The following is an 18,904-nucleotide window of genomic DNA, read 5'->3' as shown; positions in this document are numbered from 1 at the left end:
AAACAATTTTCTTGGGGAAACCTAACATTTTGTCAGCCAACACATGGCTTTGACTTAATGCATTAAGACACGTAGACATAGTCAAGAGAGCGCGCTGAAGTTCCAACCAAGCATTGGAAATTATTTATGTGACTTTAAACGTGGCAGGGCTGTTTGGTGCCACACAGAATGATCTGAGAATTTCAGAAACTGCTGATCTGCTGGGATTTGGTACGGAAAAAAGAAAATGTCAAGGAGCACCACTTCTCTGTGTGAAAATGCCATATTGATGTAATTCTCCTCTGTCAGGGGCCAGAGGAAAATGACCAGTGCGCATCGAGCCAATAGCAACTTTTTAAAAACCAAGGTATGCGGAAGAGGTCAATCAAACCCTGAAGTAGACAGGCAACAGCAGAAGACAAAACATGCTGCCACTGCCAATCAGCTAAGAACAGGAAACTGAAGCTACGATTCACACAGCCTCACCAAAATTGGATAAGACTTGGAGAAACATTGGATGCTCTGATGAGTCTCAGTTTCTGCTGCAACACTCAGTTAGTAGGGTCAGACCTCACATGAAAGCATGGAACCATGCTATATTAATAGTTCAGGCTACTGCTGGTGGTGTAATGGTGTGGGACATATTTTCTTAGCACACTTAGTGCCAATTGAGCCTCATTTAAACACCATAGACTACCTGAGTATTGTTGCTCACCATGATTCTGATGGGTGCTTTAAGCAGGATACCACCCAATCACAATCCCACCCATCACAAAGCTCAAATCATCTCAAACTGGTTTGCTGAACATGACAACGACTTGACTACTCACAGTTAACAGATCTCAGGCCAACAGAGCATGTTTGGGTTGTGGTGAAACGGGAAGATTCAAATTATGGATGTGCAGCTGATTTGCAGTTTGCAACAACTGTGTGATATAATCCAGTTAATATGCACCAAAATCTCTGAGGAACATTTCCAGCACCTTGTTGAATCCATGCTATGAAGAGTTAACGCAGTTCTGAAGGCACAAATGGGTCCAACCTGGCACCAGCAAGGTGTAATTAATGAGTCAGTGGTTGTTTTACATTAAAGATTTCTCAAAATATGAACTGTGCATTCCTTTTTGTTCTTTTTTTCACATATTTTTCATTGTTTTTCACCTCTATCTTTTAAAACAGACTCCCCTCCTCTCACTGCCATTGTTGATACAACGGTACACCTTCACTCAATAAAATAACATGACTGTGTCGTACATAATGTGCACATAAAAACACTGCCCTGTAGTCACACTTAGAGCAGAAAACTCTGGTAAAGCTTTTGCAAAGCAAGCAAAGTTTTCTGTGTTTTACATCTGCGTTCACCTGGGGGTGTAGGGCTCTGCTGGAGGAGGGGGAATGTAGAGGTCCTGCAGGGCGCAGCTACTCCTCCTGGACGGAGTGCTTAAAGTGCTGGTCGGCGTAGCGACACTGCTGCTGGGGCTCTGAGGGAAGATTGGCTGTGTGTAAGTGAGTGTATGTGTATGTGTGAGCATGTGTGAAAGACAGAGAAAAAGGCAGACAGAGAGAAAGAGCGAGAGAAACAGTTACAGGGACCGACACAATGAAAATTTGGAGCTCACAGCAGTTCAGTCAGTCAGTTCGGGAGTGTTCACTCTGTTCAGACTGTGCAGCTGAGCATCTCAACCATGAAATGAGCTGTGTACTGTACGTTTCTGATGCTTTAGTTCTAACTGGTGCACAGAGGAAGAGAGGCTGGCGTGCGGTCTAGTCATCCCTCTTAGTCAGGTCAAGGAGGATCTGGCCGTAGCCTACTTTGCTTGTTATGTACAGTAGACTGTTTTCTAAAGAAAACATGTCTTTGTGTTTAAGCACCACAATGTAAAACAAATTTGCCAAATGTATTGTAAGAATAAGAATATGCAACATCAGCTTAACTTGAATAGTCGGAGAAATGTAATCCAATCGCAAGAAATCATCGACTTCCAAAAAAAAAAGGTTTTTCAACAATAGAATACTAATAAGACATTACTCAAACTATGCTGCATAAACTCAGCGCTGACCAATAGCTGAGATGTAACACTGAGTGGTCTGTGTGCTCCATCATAAGACCATTATATGAGTCACCGCGCAATGTTCTTTTCAATAACTTAACAGAATACCTTGACATTTTAAATTTTAGTCACAGCTCAGATCAGAAAACACCACAGTCTCTGGTTGGCTTTTTTCTTTTTTTTTGCCCCAGAAAAATGCCAGCGACATAGCAGATTCGATTTAGGTGGAGAAGAAGAATGTGAGGACGTGAAGGGGGAGGAGGCTGAGCAGCACTGCGCTTCAGGGCCTCAGGGGGAGAAAACATTTTCTCTGGAATGGGACTCAAAGAAAGGCTGGACTACTTTAATACACGTCCCTCTCATTTCCACCCATTCTGGCGCAGGCACACGGTCCTAATATTGTAATTGGTTTGGCTGAAGTAGGACAACAGATGCCACTTAGGGCTGAAATGTCAAAATCTGTATGGATCATGCTGGGCATCAGTTAGTCAAAAGAAGAGTGTTTGAGATTTGTAAGGTGCATTACAAACATGTAATAATTGATAAAAAAAAAAGTGTTAAAGTCGAAAGTTATGATCACAAAGTGGGTGGAGTCAAGTGGATTAGTTTGGACGCTACTCTACAAGCAGATTCATGTTACACTCTCATTTTATATTCTACCTATTTTAGGGTGATCGCATTTTTTGGTGTTTAGCTTTGTACGTTTATATTCACCACAGGCACAGAGATGAACACAAGCGAACAACATCAACAGCCACACAGAGACATGAATGAAAGCTATATCTGTGGAGCATGAAGGCAGTCATCATACCTGCAGAGCTAATGGTTTCCATCTCATGTTTTTCAGCAGAGCAGGGGTTGACGTGAGTGTGCTCTGGGGGCGTTTCTTCAGCGTCAGGGTGACACCTGCAGGATCTCCACGCAACAAGTTCACCAGATTTTTCAGCTGCCAGCCCACCTAGTGTACAAGAATAGCTCAATAAGGGTTTCCTCAACCCACACGGGCATTTTAATGCCTTAGACTGCAGAAATAACTGGAAATATTGCCTAGACTAAATAAACAGGGAGTGTTTTGTTTTTGTTGTTTTTTTGCCATATGTATTAGTGAAGTTTACCTTTGCATATTTGAGAATATGACCGTCATCATGTAATCAGTTTTTTACTATTACACAGAAATTTTCATATAACTAGCTGATGGACTGTTAAGCTATTGCATTTCTAAAAATTCACCTTCATCTGCCAGATGCTCATGCTGCAGTATCTGTCTCTGTAGACTCATATATGTAGCGATCATTATAGAATTTAATAGGTGGGCTCTAAAGTTTGTTATCTGAACAATATTGAAATATGGTTGTAATGTATCCTTAAGTTCCAGAGTTATGCTCCTGAATAATAACCAGAAGAGTTCTTACAGAAAAACTTGACTAAATTTGACATTTGTCCATTACTTTATTACTTTATCATTCAATACTATTAGACATTTATGTGAAAAATGTAACAATTTTTGAGTTTTGGATCCAACCAGAACATCAATGATACTAGTAGCTCACCCAGTTCAAGATTCATGACAATTAACAGGTTAAAATGCCTGTAAAAAGGACAAAGGTGACATTAATCTTGAGAAGAGTGTGGGCAAAGACCCGTTAGGTGATCATTGTGTGTAAGTTTGTTTAAATTCTGACCAATACTTTAGCAGGAGGCGTGAGTCTTATGAGCTGTGGTTGGACAAATGGATGGGTTATCAATGGACCCCTTACCATGGCATAAGCTCATTGGTTCTTGAGCCAGATGAGCTTAAAAAGCATGTTTTGTTTTTTTAAAATGGTATAAATGAACAGCTGGACCAAACCTGAACAAATTTCTTCAAAAAATTCCTGAGACAGTCTGATCATGAAAAGGGGAAGGATGCGGGTTTAAAACATAATGTCTTCAGTGATGCTATCATCAGAGAGGAGGCATAAGAAGCTGATATTTCAGTGTAACAATGCCACATTTAGTCTTCTTATTAACTGTCTGTATTTCAGGTAGTTTCCATTCACGATTTGAAGTCATTTCTTTATGTCTAATCTTTTTTTGAAGTTCAGTTCACCAGAAAATGCGAGCTGTTTTATTTGAGGTGCTGTTACTTTGTTATTTTGGTAATGCACATGGATCCTGATGGTTGACAACTGTAGCACAGCCTGCAGCCCTCTGAGGTTCATGTTGATGATGATGTTTAATGCAAAGCTGGATGCCTCAGGGCATCTTGCACGCCTCCTGCCATGTTGTGGTACAGCCTGATGTTGTGTGTTGCGAACAGCTGCATGCCATGTAAATACTCTTTAACCCAGTTTTAATGATATTTGGCACGAATAGCATCCCGCCCAGAGAAACACTCTCTGCTGCTGAACCAAATATGCCAGGTCCAGTTTGGGGAGGAAAATAAAAAATTCCCCCGCTCGGTCAACCGCACTGAATTTTCAGTATGTCTCGTGTATTTCAAGCACCCTGAAGTACCAGACATTTTTCAGCCTCTGACCTGGCAATCACTTTGTTCCTTGCCAAGTAATTTTTCACCCTTACAGCCACTACACAGAAATTCTTCACAGAAAGTGCATTAAAGACATAGACTGACTGAACAGGCAGACAGACAGACACTTTGCTTTTATTCTTTATTCTATGGTAGAGAAAAAAATGTTCTTCTGTGCGAAGACAAAAAAGTGTTTATTTAAAACAGTAAATCCCTGATTTTCAGCTTTTTAAGCTGTTTACTTGGTAAAGAAATGCTCTGCTTTAAAGTGTTTCTTATACAACATCAAGTCATTGGTTTCTTCCTTTTGTTTCATCTCACTGGAAATTCAGATAAAACTCGTGAGCGTTAAAATGTACCATAGTGTATGTGATATTTTATGTGTTTGAAGCTTTTCATTTAATGGCCATTCCTGCACCAGACTCTATCACTGTTGTCACGAGTTATTTACTTCTGTGTGCACAACACCACCAAAATAACCTACAAATTAGCAAACCCTTAGGTCTTTCTACATGGCAGAGCATTTTTTTTTCTTCATTCGTTTCCTTTGATGTAACTCGTTTGCTTTAGCTGCCATTTCTACATCCACTTCTTATGAAAAAAGATGCTCAGATCCAGTGAACTCTGCTCTGTGTCTTTTTGCTGGAGTACTCCCTACTGCCTTAATTATAAATCCCTCAACTATTTATAACATGCCTTGTTTTTTTTCACTTGGTGGTGTTTTCGTCCTTGAGTATTAAGATATTTAACAACTTTTCTTTATGACTTGTTATCTCATTTTCCTGTAAGAAGAGATGGTGGCAGTAATCTGGGCCATCACAGACAAATCTAGTTCAATGCAGTTTCTCTAAACCCTCAAAGGAACGTTTGTGAACAATCAGCCGTAATTAAGTTGCTCTACACTGTGCCATAATAAATTAAATGCATTAACAATGTTTAAGCTGGTTTAAGCGATGTTTATGAGTAACAGTGGAGTTTTAGCTCAGCATGTAACTCTACTGCAGTAATGTATTGCCTACTTAGGCTGCTGCAAGAGTCCATCCTCTGTTTGAGAACACCTATTACTCAGTCCTACCCCACATACTAATTTCGGGCAACCAATACATCATAATCGTGTTGTTTAGAAAGAGCTGAGAATGTCTTGCAAATCAGTCTGCAAAATCACTCAAATCATTTATACTATACTTCAAGGCCCTATTTCAATTAGCTGTTTCTGTGTTGGGCTTATGTAATGCTAATATTCACATTACTATGACAGGCTAAAATAGCTTCCGTAGAAGTTTTGTTTGAATACATTGCATTTTCCTTTGGTGCCCCATGAGGAGCATGACTCTGACTGACGCATGCTTCGGTAAAATGAAAATCAACTCTGCATTTCCACTTTTTCTCCAAAACATGGCTGCATTCAGTGGGTGACTTGACTGACTGAAATGAATCTGACTTGAGCTGTGTAATTATCATAAATCTCGCTGTTGCACACACAAGTAGCAATTATTTTAAACAATGGGTGCTATATTTAAATTCCACTCTACGGAAAAGTGAAAGTTGAAAGTTTTTTCCCTTTCATTTCTGCTCATCATGCTGTGTACGCTGCAGAAACAGACATTTTGTGCAGTTATGCCTCTCACTGACAGAAACAATGGCAATTACTTTGGCTGATAAGTGCTCATGCTGAATCTGGGGACAGCTGAGAACAATTTGAGGTCAAAAAGCCATGTATTGAAATAAAAAGAATGAACAGCAACATCCCCACTTTGAGCCTGGATTATACACTTTATTATTTCCATTTCCCATCTGCTTTTCAGTTCTTTTCTGCTATCTATTAAAAAAAAAGAAGAAGAAGGCTAAAATTTGGTAGTTGCATTCAGGTGCATCGCAACTAGCAAGAATCGTCTAATTATCAAGAAAAACAATGTGTGTGTACCACTAGTTTCTAGGAACGAAAACAGAACTCTCGCTAGCACAAGTTACCTTTTTGAAGCAGGTACCTCTTGATCTGCTTTTAACAGAAAATCCAACTGACCCCATGATAGCCCTCAAAAACTACTACAAGAGACACTACAGCCAGTATCCTAGACAATAACAGTTGAGCTGCAGTGGCTCATAAAAGCACTGAACTGCAGGAGCGTATAAAACAACAGCATGCATTCATAATTTCTTTATGTATGTAAAAAATATGTCAAAATTAAACAAACATTTGCATAAATAATCTGCAAATGCAATGCAAATAACGTGCAAATTCAAATAACACAAATTTTCTTTTAAAAACAACAATAATAAGGCAGAGAAAGAACACGACCATACCACTGTCTGATGATTGACCTGAATGACTTCATCTCCAGCATGGATTTTCTTGCAGCGGTCAGCCAGTGACTGATGGAAAAACAGAGAGACCGAGTCATTAAAAGCAGCTCTGATTCAAGTAAAGTATAAATAGTGAACGAACAGTGAGGTGAAACTCTGCAAAGGTGAGCAGAAAGACATTTGCACTTACTCCCTCTGTGGTGCCGGTGATCACATGCAAACCATCATATGTTGATTTGATATACATGCCCTGTGGGAATATAGCAGATATGTAAATGACTGCCTTGTAAAGCACAGCATTAGGAGTCAGCATCATCTGCACCTCAGCTCAGCCCCGCAGTCATTTACAGTACAGACTACTCCATATTTGCAAATCTCCATTTGTTTTAATCTGCTTGTGGTGCAAAACTGGTAGAAAATCTGGGTTTTTACTCAGTGAAAGCCTGAGAGGGAAAGTGCTTTTATACACATCTCAATTTGTTTCAGTAGTCTTAAACAACTAGAGGAAAGTCATAAAATATCACACGGGTGCACTTTCTTTAAATGCACAGAACACTCTGCAAAGTTGTGTCATGTAACGAGTCCCTCGCAAGCAGATTAAATCAAAGATAAATGATTGTTTATCTGCAAATACTTTTAGTCTGGTGCTGCAAAAAGAAAAAAAAAACCTTCAAGGCTTTCACTAAAAGGGGTCAAAAGTACAAGACAAACAAACACACAACTATTTACACACAGATATGCATGAAAATACATGCATAACTATGTGACACACACACACACACACCGAGTCACACGCAGAAACGTAGAAGCAGCATGCCAGTCTTCAAGATGAGTGGAAGAGGTTTATTTTTAGGCTACTTGACCCACTGTTGTGTTCAGGTTTCACTGAACGGATGAAAGAACTTCCATGCCCAATGCTAGCGTTTATGTGTGGGGGGTGGGGCTTTCACTGTGGCCCCAAGCAAGGAGCTTGTGCCCGAGTGTAGGTCAGTGCAAAGATGGAGTCCAACAAAGGGGAGCGTTTATATACAGTGCAAGAAAAGTATTCTCTGCTTCTAAACAGTTATATACAATCCTAAAAGTAAGTGCTAACAGAATTGCCGGTTGCTGTATTCTATTTGCTTGCATTTCACTCATCTGAATATGGCCAATATGTTGTTTTTATGTCACATTTTATCCACTGACTCACATGCCCACCAGCTCAGCAAAACCTAGTTTGGGGTCAGCTAATGTGAGTTACATTAGATATCGTGCTGAAAAGCAGCACGCAAGGTTTAAAATCTACAATCCATATTTCAGATGTTCTGTTTGCTTTGAAATGCAATTTTGGTCATTCCCAGAAAACTTGACATGACATTATTATCCCCAAGTTGAAATTCCAGAGATAGATATGACAAAAAAAAGTAATCAAAAGAAAAATTGTATGCCTACTTCTTGATGCCTCTACAGGTATGTACAGATAACCAAATATATATACAGCTGTAGTCAGGCTTGACCAAGCCTTTAATGAAAATAGCCTCTGTATGCTTCAAAAAGTAAGTGTGTGCTGTTCCATTAGAAAACTGTATTTATAAAAACTTTAACTGGAAAATCAGGCAAAGTTAGTACTGGGCTTGAGCAGAAATATGTTCGCAGTGAGTAAGAGAAACGCTTAAGAGAATTTGCACATGCCATATTTGTATAAAACAAAATACTCTGTCATGCTGTTTAATCGTCATTAGTACGATTCACATTAGTAAGTTTTGTACTTTACTGTTTTGGCTTTTCCCTGTGTTCATCAAACCTGAAAAACAATTTAACATCTTGATATTTTAAGTATATTTCAAGTTTGTGAAAAGTATATTGAAATGCTTGTTATGTGTATTTGTTATGTACGCCTTGTTACGTATAGTGAAGTACAAGGTGTGTATGCCTGGGATTACTGTGTGATAGATGAACCACTCCTAAGAAATACCTACAAATTTCTGCCTTTCCTGTAATTATTAGTTAATCAGCTATGTGGCTATGTAGTCTACATAAAATGTGTCATTTATTTGTTGACTTATTATAGTATCTTTTCAAACTAATAAGAATTTATTACGTACTTATTATTATTTTACAATAAAGCAGCATGAATGTTTCTGCTGGGTTTCTGAAGCTACACCAAAAAAATCCTTTAAAAAAGTTCTTTCAAATCTAGATTTCATAAGTCTTGAAAAAGTGAGATACAAAATCTGAGCTGGATAATTAAAACCGAACCCCTTTCCCCAAAACGGGTGTGATTCTGAGAGTCTGAGGGAGGGTCACTCTTACCAAGCCTTCAGTGGATTTTATGTTGGGGAGCTGCACAACCTCCAAATGTGCAGACTGGGACACCATGGGATCCGAGGAGAGCGAGATAATTTGGTCGCACACTTCAGACAGTGTTTTACACTGCGGAGGACACATTAGGGATAAATACAATCTTCAGGCTTGCACATATTAGTTTAATTATTTCTTCGATAGAACAACATTTCAAACTCACCACATTCAGGATCTTGTTTTCTGTTTCATACACAGAGCAGTCCTGAGGAATATTCAGAAAGCACTGTTACCTCAAGAGAATTTGTCAAAATGAAGTTATTATTGGCATTTCTGCTGTAGGTGGATATAAGCAAAAACCGAGCAGCTTGGCACCTATAACCCCCAACACTCCCACACAGGCAGGCACAAACACAAAACAAATGAATCACCAATGCGGAGGCACATCTTTCCCTCTCTCTTTCACTCTGCCAGTCTTCCTCTCTCTCAGCCTTCAATTATTTTCCCTTTTGCCCTCTTTCACTCTCACTTTTAATGTTTTCCCACTTTAATTTTTCTCTTAACTCTATATAAACATTATATTCCACAGAGCCCAACCTAAAACCTGTATAGTTCTCTTAGTTTTAACTGGTCTTTAGAGGCTCTATATGACTGACAGACCCAGATACAATAAAATGAAACTGCAGTTTATGATAAGCATCTATCATTTCTATCACTTTAGAATATATTTTTAGGTCACTCTTTGAGGTGGCTCTAATTAGGATGCTGCTTTACATGAAAGCATATCTGACAGATGAGAAACAAGTTGTGAAGTAGTCAAGTCCAATTTCAGCTTCTCATTATCACTGACAGCTGCAAAATCTAAAACTAATAAAAAAGCAGGATGTACTGAAAGGGGAAAAAATTGTGTAAATGTATATCTGCTTTAGGGTTTAGAAAGATTTTAAATTTATGCAGGGAATGAAGAAACATTTTTGAGATTTCATTTTAAAAATCATAAGCACATTTACCAAAGAACCAGGTATTTTTCCAATTCTGCCGTTATACTTTAATATGGATCAGCTTCCTTTTTTCTGACAGAGGCTTTGTGATGATCCCAAGTTTGCTCTGTACAGTATGAAGTAATACAGTACAACAGGATATGATACAATAAATCATTTCATATTTGTTACCTGTTGTACAATTGTAGTGAGCTCAAGACATAGCTGGATAACATTGTTTCTGGTCACAGAGTAATCTGCCACTGCTGCAAATGGAGATCTGAAAAAGAAAGAGCACCTGGAATGAACCATTAGATCATTCTTCCTTTGAGACTCAGTCACTGGTAAATTTTACATATTTTTTTTACCAGCATTTCTCCCTTTACATTTTAGGATCCCTCACATTTCTGCCTATGTTAGTCTGTTTTGGGGTTTTTATTTTGGAATGTGACGTCTGTAATGCTTTTAACACATTTAATAATATTCACATTTCTCCTAAGGCCGAGAGCAGCTGACGTAGAGCAGAGATTATTAGTTGCTGTTCTGCTTTTTCCAAATAACCTCACAAGTGCGTCCTATCCACTGTCAACAAACGCAGCGTCGACTCCCACGTTTCTATTTGTACAATTTGGTCAACAATTAAGCATTTTCAAACATGAAATGAAACACGGATTAGTGAATTTTAATTGGGATGAATGCTGTAAATCATGTCAGCTATAATGGGGGAAAGGCAAAGCAAATCACTTTGTTATTTTTGCTGAACGTTGTCAGCTTTGAACTTCCAAATTCATCAAACACAAACAGACACAAACACACAGACTGGCACAATCCCACAGGGAAGCAAGGATAAAGAGACATATAAATAGACTTTCTCGGTGTCTTTTTGGCCACCCTGTCAAAATCTACTTATATAAGACTTTTGCTCATCTTTTCTTGTCAAATGATTGGTCATGGACATTACACAGAAAAACAAAACCAGTCTGTATCTGTTAAAAAAACAAATCCCAAATCAGACTACATGTACCAATGCATGTAAACAGGACTGTCTCATTCCTGTTTGATGTCAGTTATATATTTATAATTAATTCAAATTATTATTATATCTTTTTGCTTGCAATTAGCACGGTTGTAAGTTTGTATCTAAGACGAATCTAAGGAAATGTATGCAAGAATATACCCAGTATGCATATAAATATGTGTCCATGTGAACCTGTATTTATGTGTTTGTGTATGTAGTTGTAAATGGGACCAGTACCTGAATCTACACAGCTCTGTGGGGCCCTTTTTCACAGTGTGCGTCCACATGTTTACACATGACTTACCAAATGTTTAAATTCATCTTTTTGCAAATCTCACCTGTCAAGCCACGCCAAAAGGCTTTTGGCAGCAGCAATGAGGTCCACCACTGAAGTTAGAAAGTCGTTGGGCAGCTTGCGGGTGGCTCGGCCGTCATAATGGCCACTGCGCCGCCTGCCTGTGATGAAATTCTGCAGGTTCTTGGCAGATGCGTTAAGCTTATGAGAAAGCGTTTTGAGATTCTCAGTCTCCAGCCCATAATTCTAGAGGGGAGAGGAAAGTAAATTCACTGTGTTTGACCAGTTTGTCAGTGTTTGCTTTCACTGTGACACATTCCAAGAATATCCCCAGCCTGGAGATAGAAACCAATTGTTCTCTGATGGCACTTTATGAATAGGAATACTACAGCCGACCAGCCCACCACGCTCCACAACAGAAAGGCTCCACATATGATGAAAATGTGTGAAATCAGCTGTCACTTTGCACGCCTGAGCATCGTTGAGCGCTCATTACACTTTGCGGCTAACTGCACGTGTAGGCCTATGGGCAGCTATCATGTCATGGGTTTCTTGGGAGGGGAGAGCGCAGCAGGAGGGCCACTAATCATATTTAATACAGCAGTGCCTGAGAGACTTAAAACTAAATCCCAGTTACATAAGAAGCTTTAGGGCTGAAGCAGGGCCCCCTGTGCAGCGATGCAGGATGAGTGGACTTTAGATTCAGATTGCATCTGTGACCTTAGGCTGGTAATCTCCACCCAATTTTTCTATAGATCTCAAGAGTTAACACAAACCCAGGTCCAACTTTATTGCACCTTGTCTCTGTTATTTCTGCTTCTCATTTATCATTTACCATCTTTTACTTTTATATTACTGCAGTCTAACTTTCTTTGGTTCAAAAACAGAAAATTTGAATTAAATACTGGAATTATATGTGCAAGTGAATATAAAAAAAACCCTCAAAATAAAGGAAATTATTAGGAGAGAAAATTATTTAGCTGGATGCTAAAGACACCTTACAAAAAGACTTTACATTTTCATTTCCTCTTGTGGTAAACTGGACAGCATGGCCAGAGTAAGTATTCTCAATTAGATGCAAAGCATTTATATGATTCACCCTTACACCCCCTACAGTGGGGCAGGGATAGCTCAGTAGGTAGAGTGGTGGCCCCATGATTGGAAGGTCGGGGTTCGATTCCCCTGAACAGCTACCCTGAGGTACCCCTGAGTAAGGTACCGTCCCTACACACTGCTCCCCGGGCGCCCAATGGCTGCCCACTGCTTCACTGAGCGAATGGGTTAAATGCAGAGAGGGATTTTCCCCACGGGGACCAATAAAGTACACTTACTGAGCATCCAATCCAACACCAAATAGTTCTTTCGTGTAGTTCCTGTTATTTAAAGTGAAAAGTTTCCAAACCCCAACATAATCAGTACAAACTGCTTAACGGTATTTGTCCCTTATTTCAAACAGTTATTTTATAAATAATCTAAGAGTGAGGAAAAGAGTAAAAAACAATAATAAATTACTTCATCAATCAAATCGTGTTTTCCAGAGTAAATAAATTGTAACATTTTCACTGCAAATTTTAAGCACCAATATGGACACTTTTAGTAAGTAGGGTCTAAAAATATGTTCACATTGACGGACAAAAGAGAACATTTGGGAACAGCTATCCTGGGAAAACCTCCATTTAAGAAAAAATGTTCCTTAAATGAAGCAAAGCCTCCAAGCTAGTTCAGAAACACAGCTCAAGCTGCTCTGCGTCACTCTCCTTGCATCATATACCAAATATACCTTCCTGATCTGGTGGTCTATTTAAGCTACATAACTTTCCATCTCTCCGTCTGACATGCTAGTGCCGCTGCCGAATCGCCCCTTTACGCTCCAGGGATATATTTGCTCATGAGTCCCCAGTTTTATATGTAACATATTTGCACACAGAGACCAGAATCTGCTTCCAGTGCATTTTTTAATCTGTAGCATGCTTCTGATGATTGCAGTATATATTCGTTCATTTTAATGCCGTTCATTTGGCCATTACATGACTGACCCCTAAATCTTACATTCTCGGGTTAGAAACAAGTCGAGGTCTCTACTCTGTATGCAGTAACATCCAGAATGAATATTATAAGGAGAATAAATATTATGCTCCAGCTACTCCAGCTGCACATTAGCCAAATCAGCAGAACAGCAATCTATCATGCTGACACTAACAAAACTTGTGTTTTGGGAAACTAAGAGCAGAAATCCCTTCGAGATGAAGCAGTAATCCATGTCAACACTAACGACAGCTGTAAGATTTGCCTGTGGAAGATCTTTTGGCCAGATTAGTAACTCTGGTAGATTTGCTGTGATGTTTAAAAATTGGGGCCTAAAGCAATCCTATCTACATCCACTTATTCCTGGAATGACTGATTTCGTTAACTGACAGTCTTTGCAGTGATAATAACAATATAGAAATTGCATCATTACTAAATATATCAACTGCTTACTGGAAAATATCTTTATTCTGTAACTTGTTATCTTCACTGACTTGTTAAATGATTTCACAGAGCTGCAGAGGTGCCAAATGTTCGACAGAAACTTCATCCGACAGCACTGACTTTCCAAAGTGACAGTAGAAAGTAGTGGGAAGATGGTGTGGGAAACTTGGACTCACCAGAGCACAGAGTAAGTCCACAGCCTCCAGTATCAGCTCCTGGTGGCCAATTCTGGATACTCCCAAATCTTCCAGCTCCTGGTGGGTGATACGCAGCAGCTGCTCCCCCCCTACTTTCTCCTTCTCAAAGGTCTTGATGTACTGCTGCAGGCAGTCGTCCAGCCCTTGGGGGAACACAAAGGACAAGAAAACTTTCAGCACAGCTCAAAAGCATGAATTTTTATTTGCAGACTGCATCAGATTTTCAGATTTCTTGTGAAACCACTGTTTGCATTATGCATTCTAACAGGACTTGATATCACTTGCTTTGCCAGAATATGTGCTGTAAATCTGTAAAGTGTGAGCACAGGTTGTATTTTGCTGTGTGCGAGTGTGAAGCAGTCTGTGTCAAGACAAGAAATCTGACACACTCCCCCTCGTCAACAGTTCTGAGCTGCATTTTCAGCTTCAAACCAGAAAACGCTTTCAGCTAGAAAGAAGCTATGTAGGTGTGCTCGAGTTACATATTCAGCTACTGCAGCAGGTGTGAAATCTTTTGGAGAAAGAGTTGATGAAGTGCAGCAGACGAAAACAAACTAAGTGATTCTGTAACTTCTGTCTGCGTCAACAGACACCCTGAAATGTATGACTAGAAACTGTTTTCTAAAAAGTATATACACAGGGTAAATCAAAAACTTACAAAAAAAAAGAAAGTCTGTTACCAAAGCATCCCAAGAAAAGCCTTCAAAAAATACCTCAAGCCGTGATGAGGGGGCCGAGCAGTTCAGTAGGTGATAAGGGGACCTAACAGTCCCCATGGCAACTTATTTTGATCATGTTAAAAGCATGGCTGTGAGCTCTGATTGGAAAAATGTGTTTTTGCTTATTGCACATCCCCAGTGGTGATTTTTCTTCACGAACAACCAAAGGAAGGACTGCAAAGTCCATACACCTGTTCTGAAGAAAATACATGTTGCCACTGCCTTACGATCTTACAGTTAGGTTGAAAGGTCTCATAATTAGTTTTAAGGCTAATAATTCAAGAGGTATCTGCTTATTGGAGTCCCAAATAATGGTAAAAGCCACAAATTTGCAAACATGCTCTGGAGTCCACGTACCACGCTTGGTTTTGGTTTTGATTGATCAAAGCATTGAGGAGGTAAGACCTCACTTCCAGTTTATCAGTTTAGCTAATACTTAGGCCAGTACTTTTGAAAAGTTAAACTAAAAAACTAGGCTTGATCTGAAGATCATCTTTGCCAGTTTTTGTATAGACTGTTTTAAGTCTGTCACATTTTTTGTGATAATCTAATATGGCAGCGTGTCCCCAGAGTGCGATTTGAACTTGAAAGGTTGATCTGAGGACTTGATCATATGGTTGAATGGTTAGGAGAGGAGTGCATAAAAGCAACTCTAACTTTAACTCGGTACCTCAGCAGAGCTGGCAATATCATCAAGGACCACTCTCACCCCAGCAACCAACTGTTTGAACTATTACTGTCAGGCCGACGGTACAGGTCACATAAAACCAGGACAAACAGATTCAGGGATAGCTTCTTTCCCAGAGCTATCACCGTAGTAAATAAGCACAAAAACAACTGAACCTATTCCATACCGTCACTGTCATTATATTATGCTGCTATTCATACTGTCATCATATTAATGCTGCTATCCTGTATATATTGTACATACTATTGTTTGAGTACTTACGATTGTTTTTTTTGTACTTTTTATATTTTACATTTATATTTATTATTGAAACTTGCACCAAGGGAGTGGCACTCCAATTTCGTTGTACTCTGTACAATGACAATAAAGGCTATTCTATTCTAACCCACTGGTCCTCGAGGTGTTAGCATTAAACATTGAAAAGAATCAGGAGACTGCCGCAGTTATTGATGGCGTGTCTCTGTAATGCATGAAAGTATTTACTTCAGAAGCTGCACTGTGTCCCGATGATGTAAATTATGTTGCAAATCGAGCATGCAGAATCATGTTGCATAAACTAAACCACAATTTGATTTATTTTCTATATGAAATTTGATTTGATAATTGATGTTTCTGCCTCAGGCTTCCTAGAAACTCATTTACTTATTTATGTTTTATTCACTTTCAGATCAAGCAAACACATTAATAAATGAGCTACAAGGGAGCAGCTTTTGTATTGCTTTTCCTATACATTTAATCTTCTCAGGCCCTATTTCTCCCTTTTCACTCTCTTTCTCTTTAACACACACAGGGTTAGTTCTTTCCTCATCCTGTCTTTTTATTGCAGTGGACCAATCATATACATGTGTCTCAGTGCTAAGCTTCAACCCCATCAAGCATTCAGATCAGGTTTAGCTGGCAGCTAAACGGTCGAGAGGAAACATAGGGAGTTTCATGGTTTTGCATAACATTTAAAGGCTTAACTAATGAGCCTCTTTACCAAGTTAATTGAGACTCATCATGTCAATGAAGTATTCCCCATGTTGCCATAGAAACCACAAAGCAGGTTTTTCGGCAGGGGTTCTCGCTGACCGTGGGGTAATATAAAGAAATAAGAAAAGGGAGAACATGATAGTTTGCAAAAAGTGACTACATGCTAGCATGAGATATTGAGCTGGTGAAGTTATCAGCTACTTTAGCATTTTATAACTCCCAGAGCGTTTCACATTTCTAAATGACATTATAAAGCATCTTGTGGATATGTGCTGTATAAATGATTTTTACTATAAATAAAAGGGGAACATGGCACAAAATGGCACTAATAGTCTCTATTCTCTATTTTTCCATTGAAATCTGCCATGTTTTGTTGAAAGCCTTATGCAAAAGAACAATGTGCAATAGAAATCCCTTTTTGGTGGAATGGAAAGACATCTCAGCCACATCAATTTTCCTGTCTCTTGCATGTCAGTCAGATTATCAGGCACGCTGAGGAGAAATTAAAAGCACAGCGTTGACACATTATGATCTTCATTCTAGATAATCCACTGGCATTGTAAGGAGAGAGAGCTCTTTAGGGCGGTTAAGCATTGTTATTATGGATCTGTGTTGATCTGACTTGTCATTGATCGCTGTCGTCGTCTGTGTTAGACAAGAAGACAGTGAGGGTTTGCACTGAAAGATAAAAACTGATATGCCTTGCAAGACAACAAATATGTTTAAAAACACCCAGACGGTACAAAGTGCAACACTGCATTGAAATGCACATATTTTATGTGTTTGCACTGATACCCTTCACCTAGTAAGAACCAATTTCCAGTCAAGCTGGAATTCTTTTCGCTTTTGTGATGAGGATCTATTCTTTAAAGCAGCTTGGGAATAAAGCGTCTAGCTCACACAAAACACTAACAGGGGGTGGAGAGTGGGACTGTGGGAAGGTCACGGGGTGCCCCTATTTGGCCTCCTGTGACATCACGGAGCGGGTATGGTAATAATGGAACCTGTGAATGCTAACGACAAAACGCTGCCAGTCCTCCGGGTTCGATAATGGATGCGAGACAAGAATGAAACCCCCTCCACCCCATCGTTTCCTCTGTTTCAGTGTCTCTCCGTGCCACTCACTCCCTCACTTTAAATTACCATTACTGGGCTCTAGGCACAAGAACTGTCTCTGCTCCACTTGTCAGATGTGGGACACTGAAGAGTCCTCTCTCGTTTCCAATCTCCACTCCTTGCTCTTTACATACCTCACTTGTGCCACCAGCGTATTTACAGATCATCTTGGATCTCATTTAAAACTATTGCGGACATTCAATTTCAGCCCATCTCAGCGTCTAATCATCCCTGTGTGTCTCTATAAATAAAGCTGCACATGGATCTTGTTTCCTTTCTGAGCAAGCATCCAGTCCTAAACAGCCTGTTTATAAGGCCACATCAGATTGAGGTACAATCTGTAATACACAACTCATACTAAGAACCGTCTGATCCTTGCAATCATGACATATCTGAGCCAGCAGAAAAGGCCTACAGGCTTAGAATAATAATGCTCGCTTGTGTGTATGTGCATATGTGCGTGTGTGTGTGTTGAGGCGGTAAAGATGCAGGCCTATGGATGTGTATGTTTCATCTGAAACAGGCCATTGCCTGACACGTGAGCACATGGCTTTGAAAAACAACACACATCGCAGGAGCGCTTATGTGAGTTAAAAGACAAATACACAGGCAGATCGCGTCCTCCCACTGAGTTTAAGGTCTCCTCTTACATTTCTATCACATTTCCCCTCAAAGTACCAACTTTGTAATGCAAAGAGACAATAAAGCAGCATGGCTAATGAGAAATCTGTGCCCTGAAAGTATTCCTGACAGTCTGTGGAAGTAAATCCTCCACAGCTGTTTGGGACATTTATAGATCTTTGGAGCCTGAATAAGCGGACAAATTTCCTCAAAGGAGCCGCTCATCCGACAGCTGTACTGAGACTAGCGGATGATGAATTAATTGCAACAACAACTGTATGTCTATCTAACCCCTTTCCAGTCCTCAATTCAGTCTAAATGTCACAGTCTCTCTCTCTCAAGAAGAAAATCTTAAAAGTGCTTCATCACCAAACTGAACCTCATTATTCTGCTGGAGGATCCCTGAAAAATGAAAAAAAAAAAAAAAAAAAGAGGAATGTTTTGATTCGCATTTAAGTGATTTTTGTGGGGATTTTATGTTTGTTTTGTTTTTTTTTGAGTGAATAATCTTTATGATAGGCCTCAGGATTTAGGTACCCTTGGGAGGTTTTGAAACTACTAGAAGCTCATCTAAGTCAGCTGTGACTTCTTAATGACTTGAGCATCTGTGGATAAACATATCACAGATGGCTGTACAAGCTCTGATAGTGTACTGCTCTCCCAGCTCTGTTTTTATTCTGTGCACATGCAAAGCCTGGTCAATAAC

At 39.5% G+C, this 18,904-nt stretch overlaps 1 protein-coding gene across 6 annotated transcripts in view; it reads right to left on the bottom strand.

The window, feature by feature from the left end:
• Positions 1 to 18,904, bottom strand: part of LOC147320425 (connector enhancer of kinase suppressor of ras 2-like) — a 31,263-nt gene that overhangs the window by 11,392 nt on the left and 967 nt on the right. For 2 of the 6 annotated variants that reach the window (XM_086308385.1, XM_086308389.1), the window contains exons 2-10: positions 14,062 to 14,225; positions 11,460 to 11,662; positions 10,296 to 10,401; positions 9,347 to 9,388; positions 9,136 to 9,255; positions 7,034 to 7,093; positions 6,844 to 6,912; positions 2,842 to 2,988; positions 1,342 to 1,475 (exon numbers count right to left, since the gene is read on the bottom strand). In XM_086308385.1, coding sequence (XP_086164511.1) covers positions 1,342 to 1,475; positions 2,842 to 2,988; positions 6,844 to 6,912; positions 7,034 to 7,093; positions 9,136 to 9,255; positions 9,347 to 9,388; positions 10,296 to 10,401; positions 11,460 to 11,662; positions 14,062 to 14,225 — 1,045 coding nt within the window. The remainder of the gene's footprint in view (positions 1 to 1,341; positions 1,476 to 2,841; positions 2,989 to 6,843; positions 6,913 to 7,033; positions 7,094 to 9,135; positions 9,256 to 9,346; positions 9,389 to 10,295; positions 10,402 to 11,459; positions 11,663 to 14,061; positions 14,226 to 18,904) is intronic. The other 4 variants (XM_086308387.1, XM_086308391.1, XM_086308386.1 and 1 more) reach the window with 3 other exon arrangements.

The sequence above is a fragment of the Aulonocara sp. 'chitande type north' Nkhata Bay genome, linkage group LG10 (assembly GCF_057382095.1).
Source record: "Aulonocara sp. 'chitande type north' Nkhata Bay isolate Kocher_YH1m ecotype deep benthic linkage group LG10, A_spYH_male_GT1.1, whole genome shotgun sequence".
Taxonomy (NCBI): domain Eukaryota; kingdom Metazoa; phylum Chordata; class Actinopteri; order Cichliformes; family Cichlidae; genus Aulonocara; species Aulonocara sp. 'chitande type north' Nkhata Bay.
This window is presented reverse-complemented; position numbering and strand designations above follow the sequence as displayed.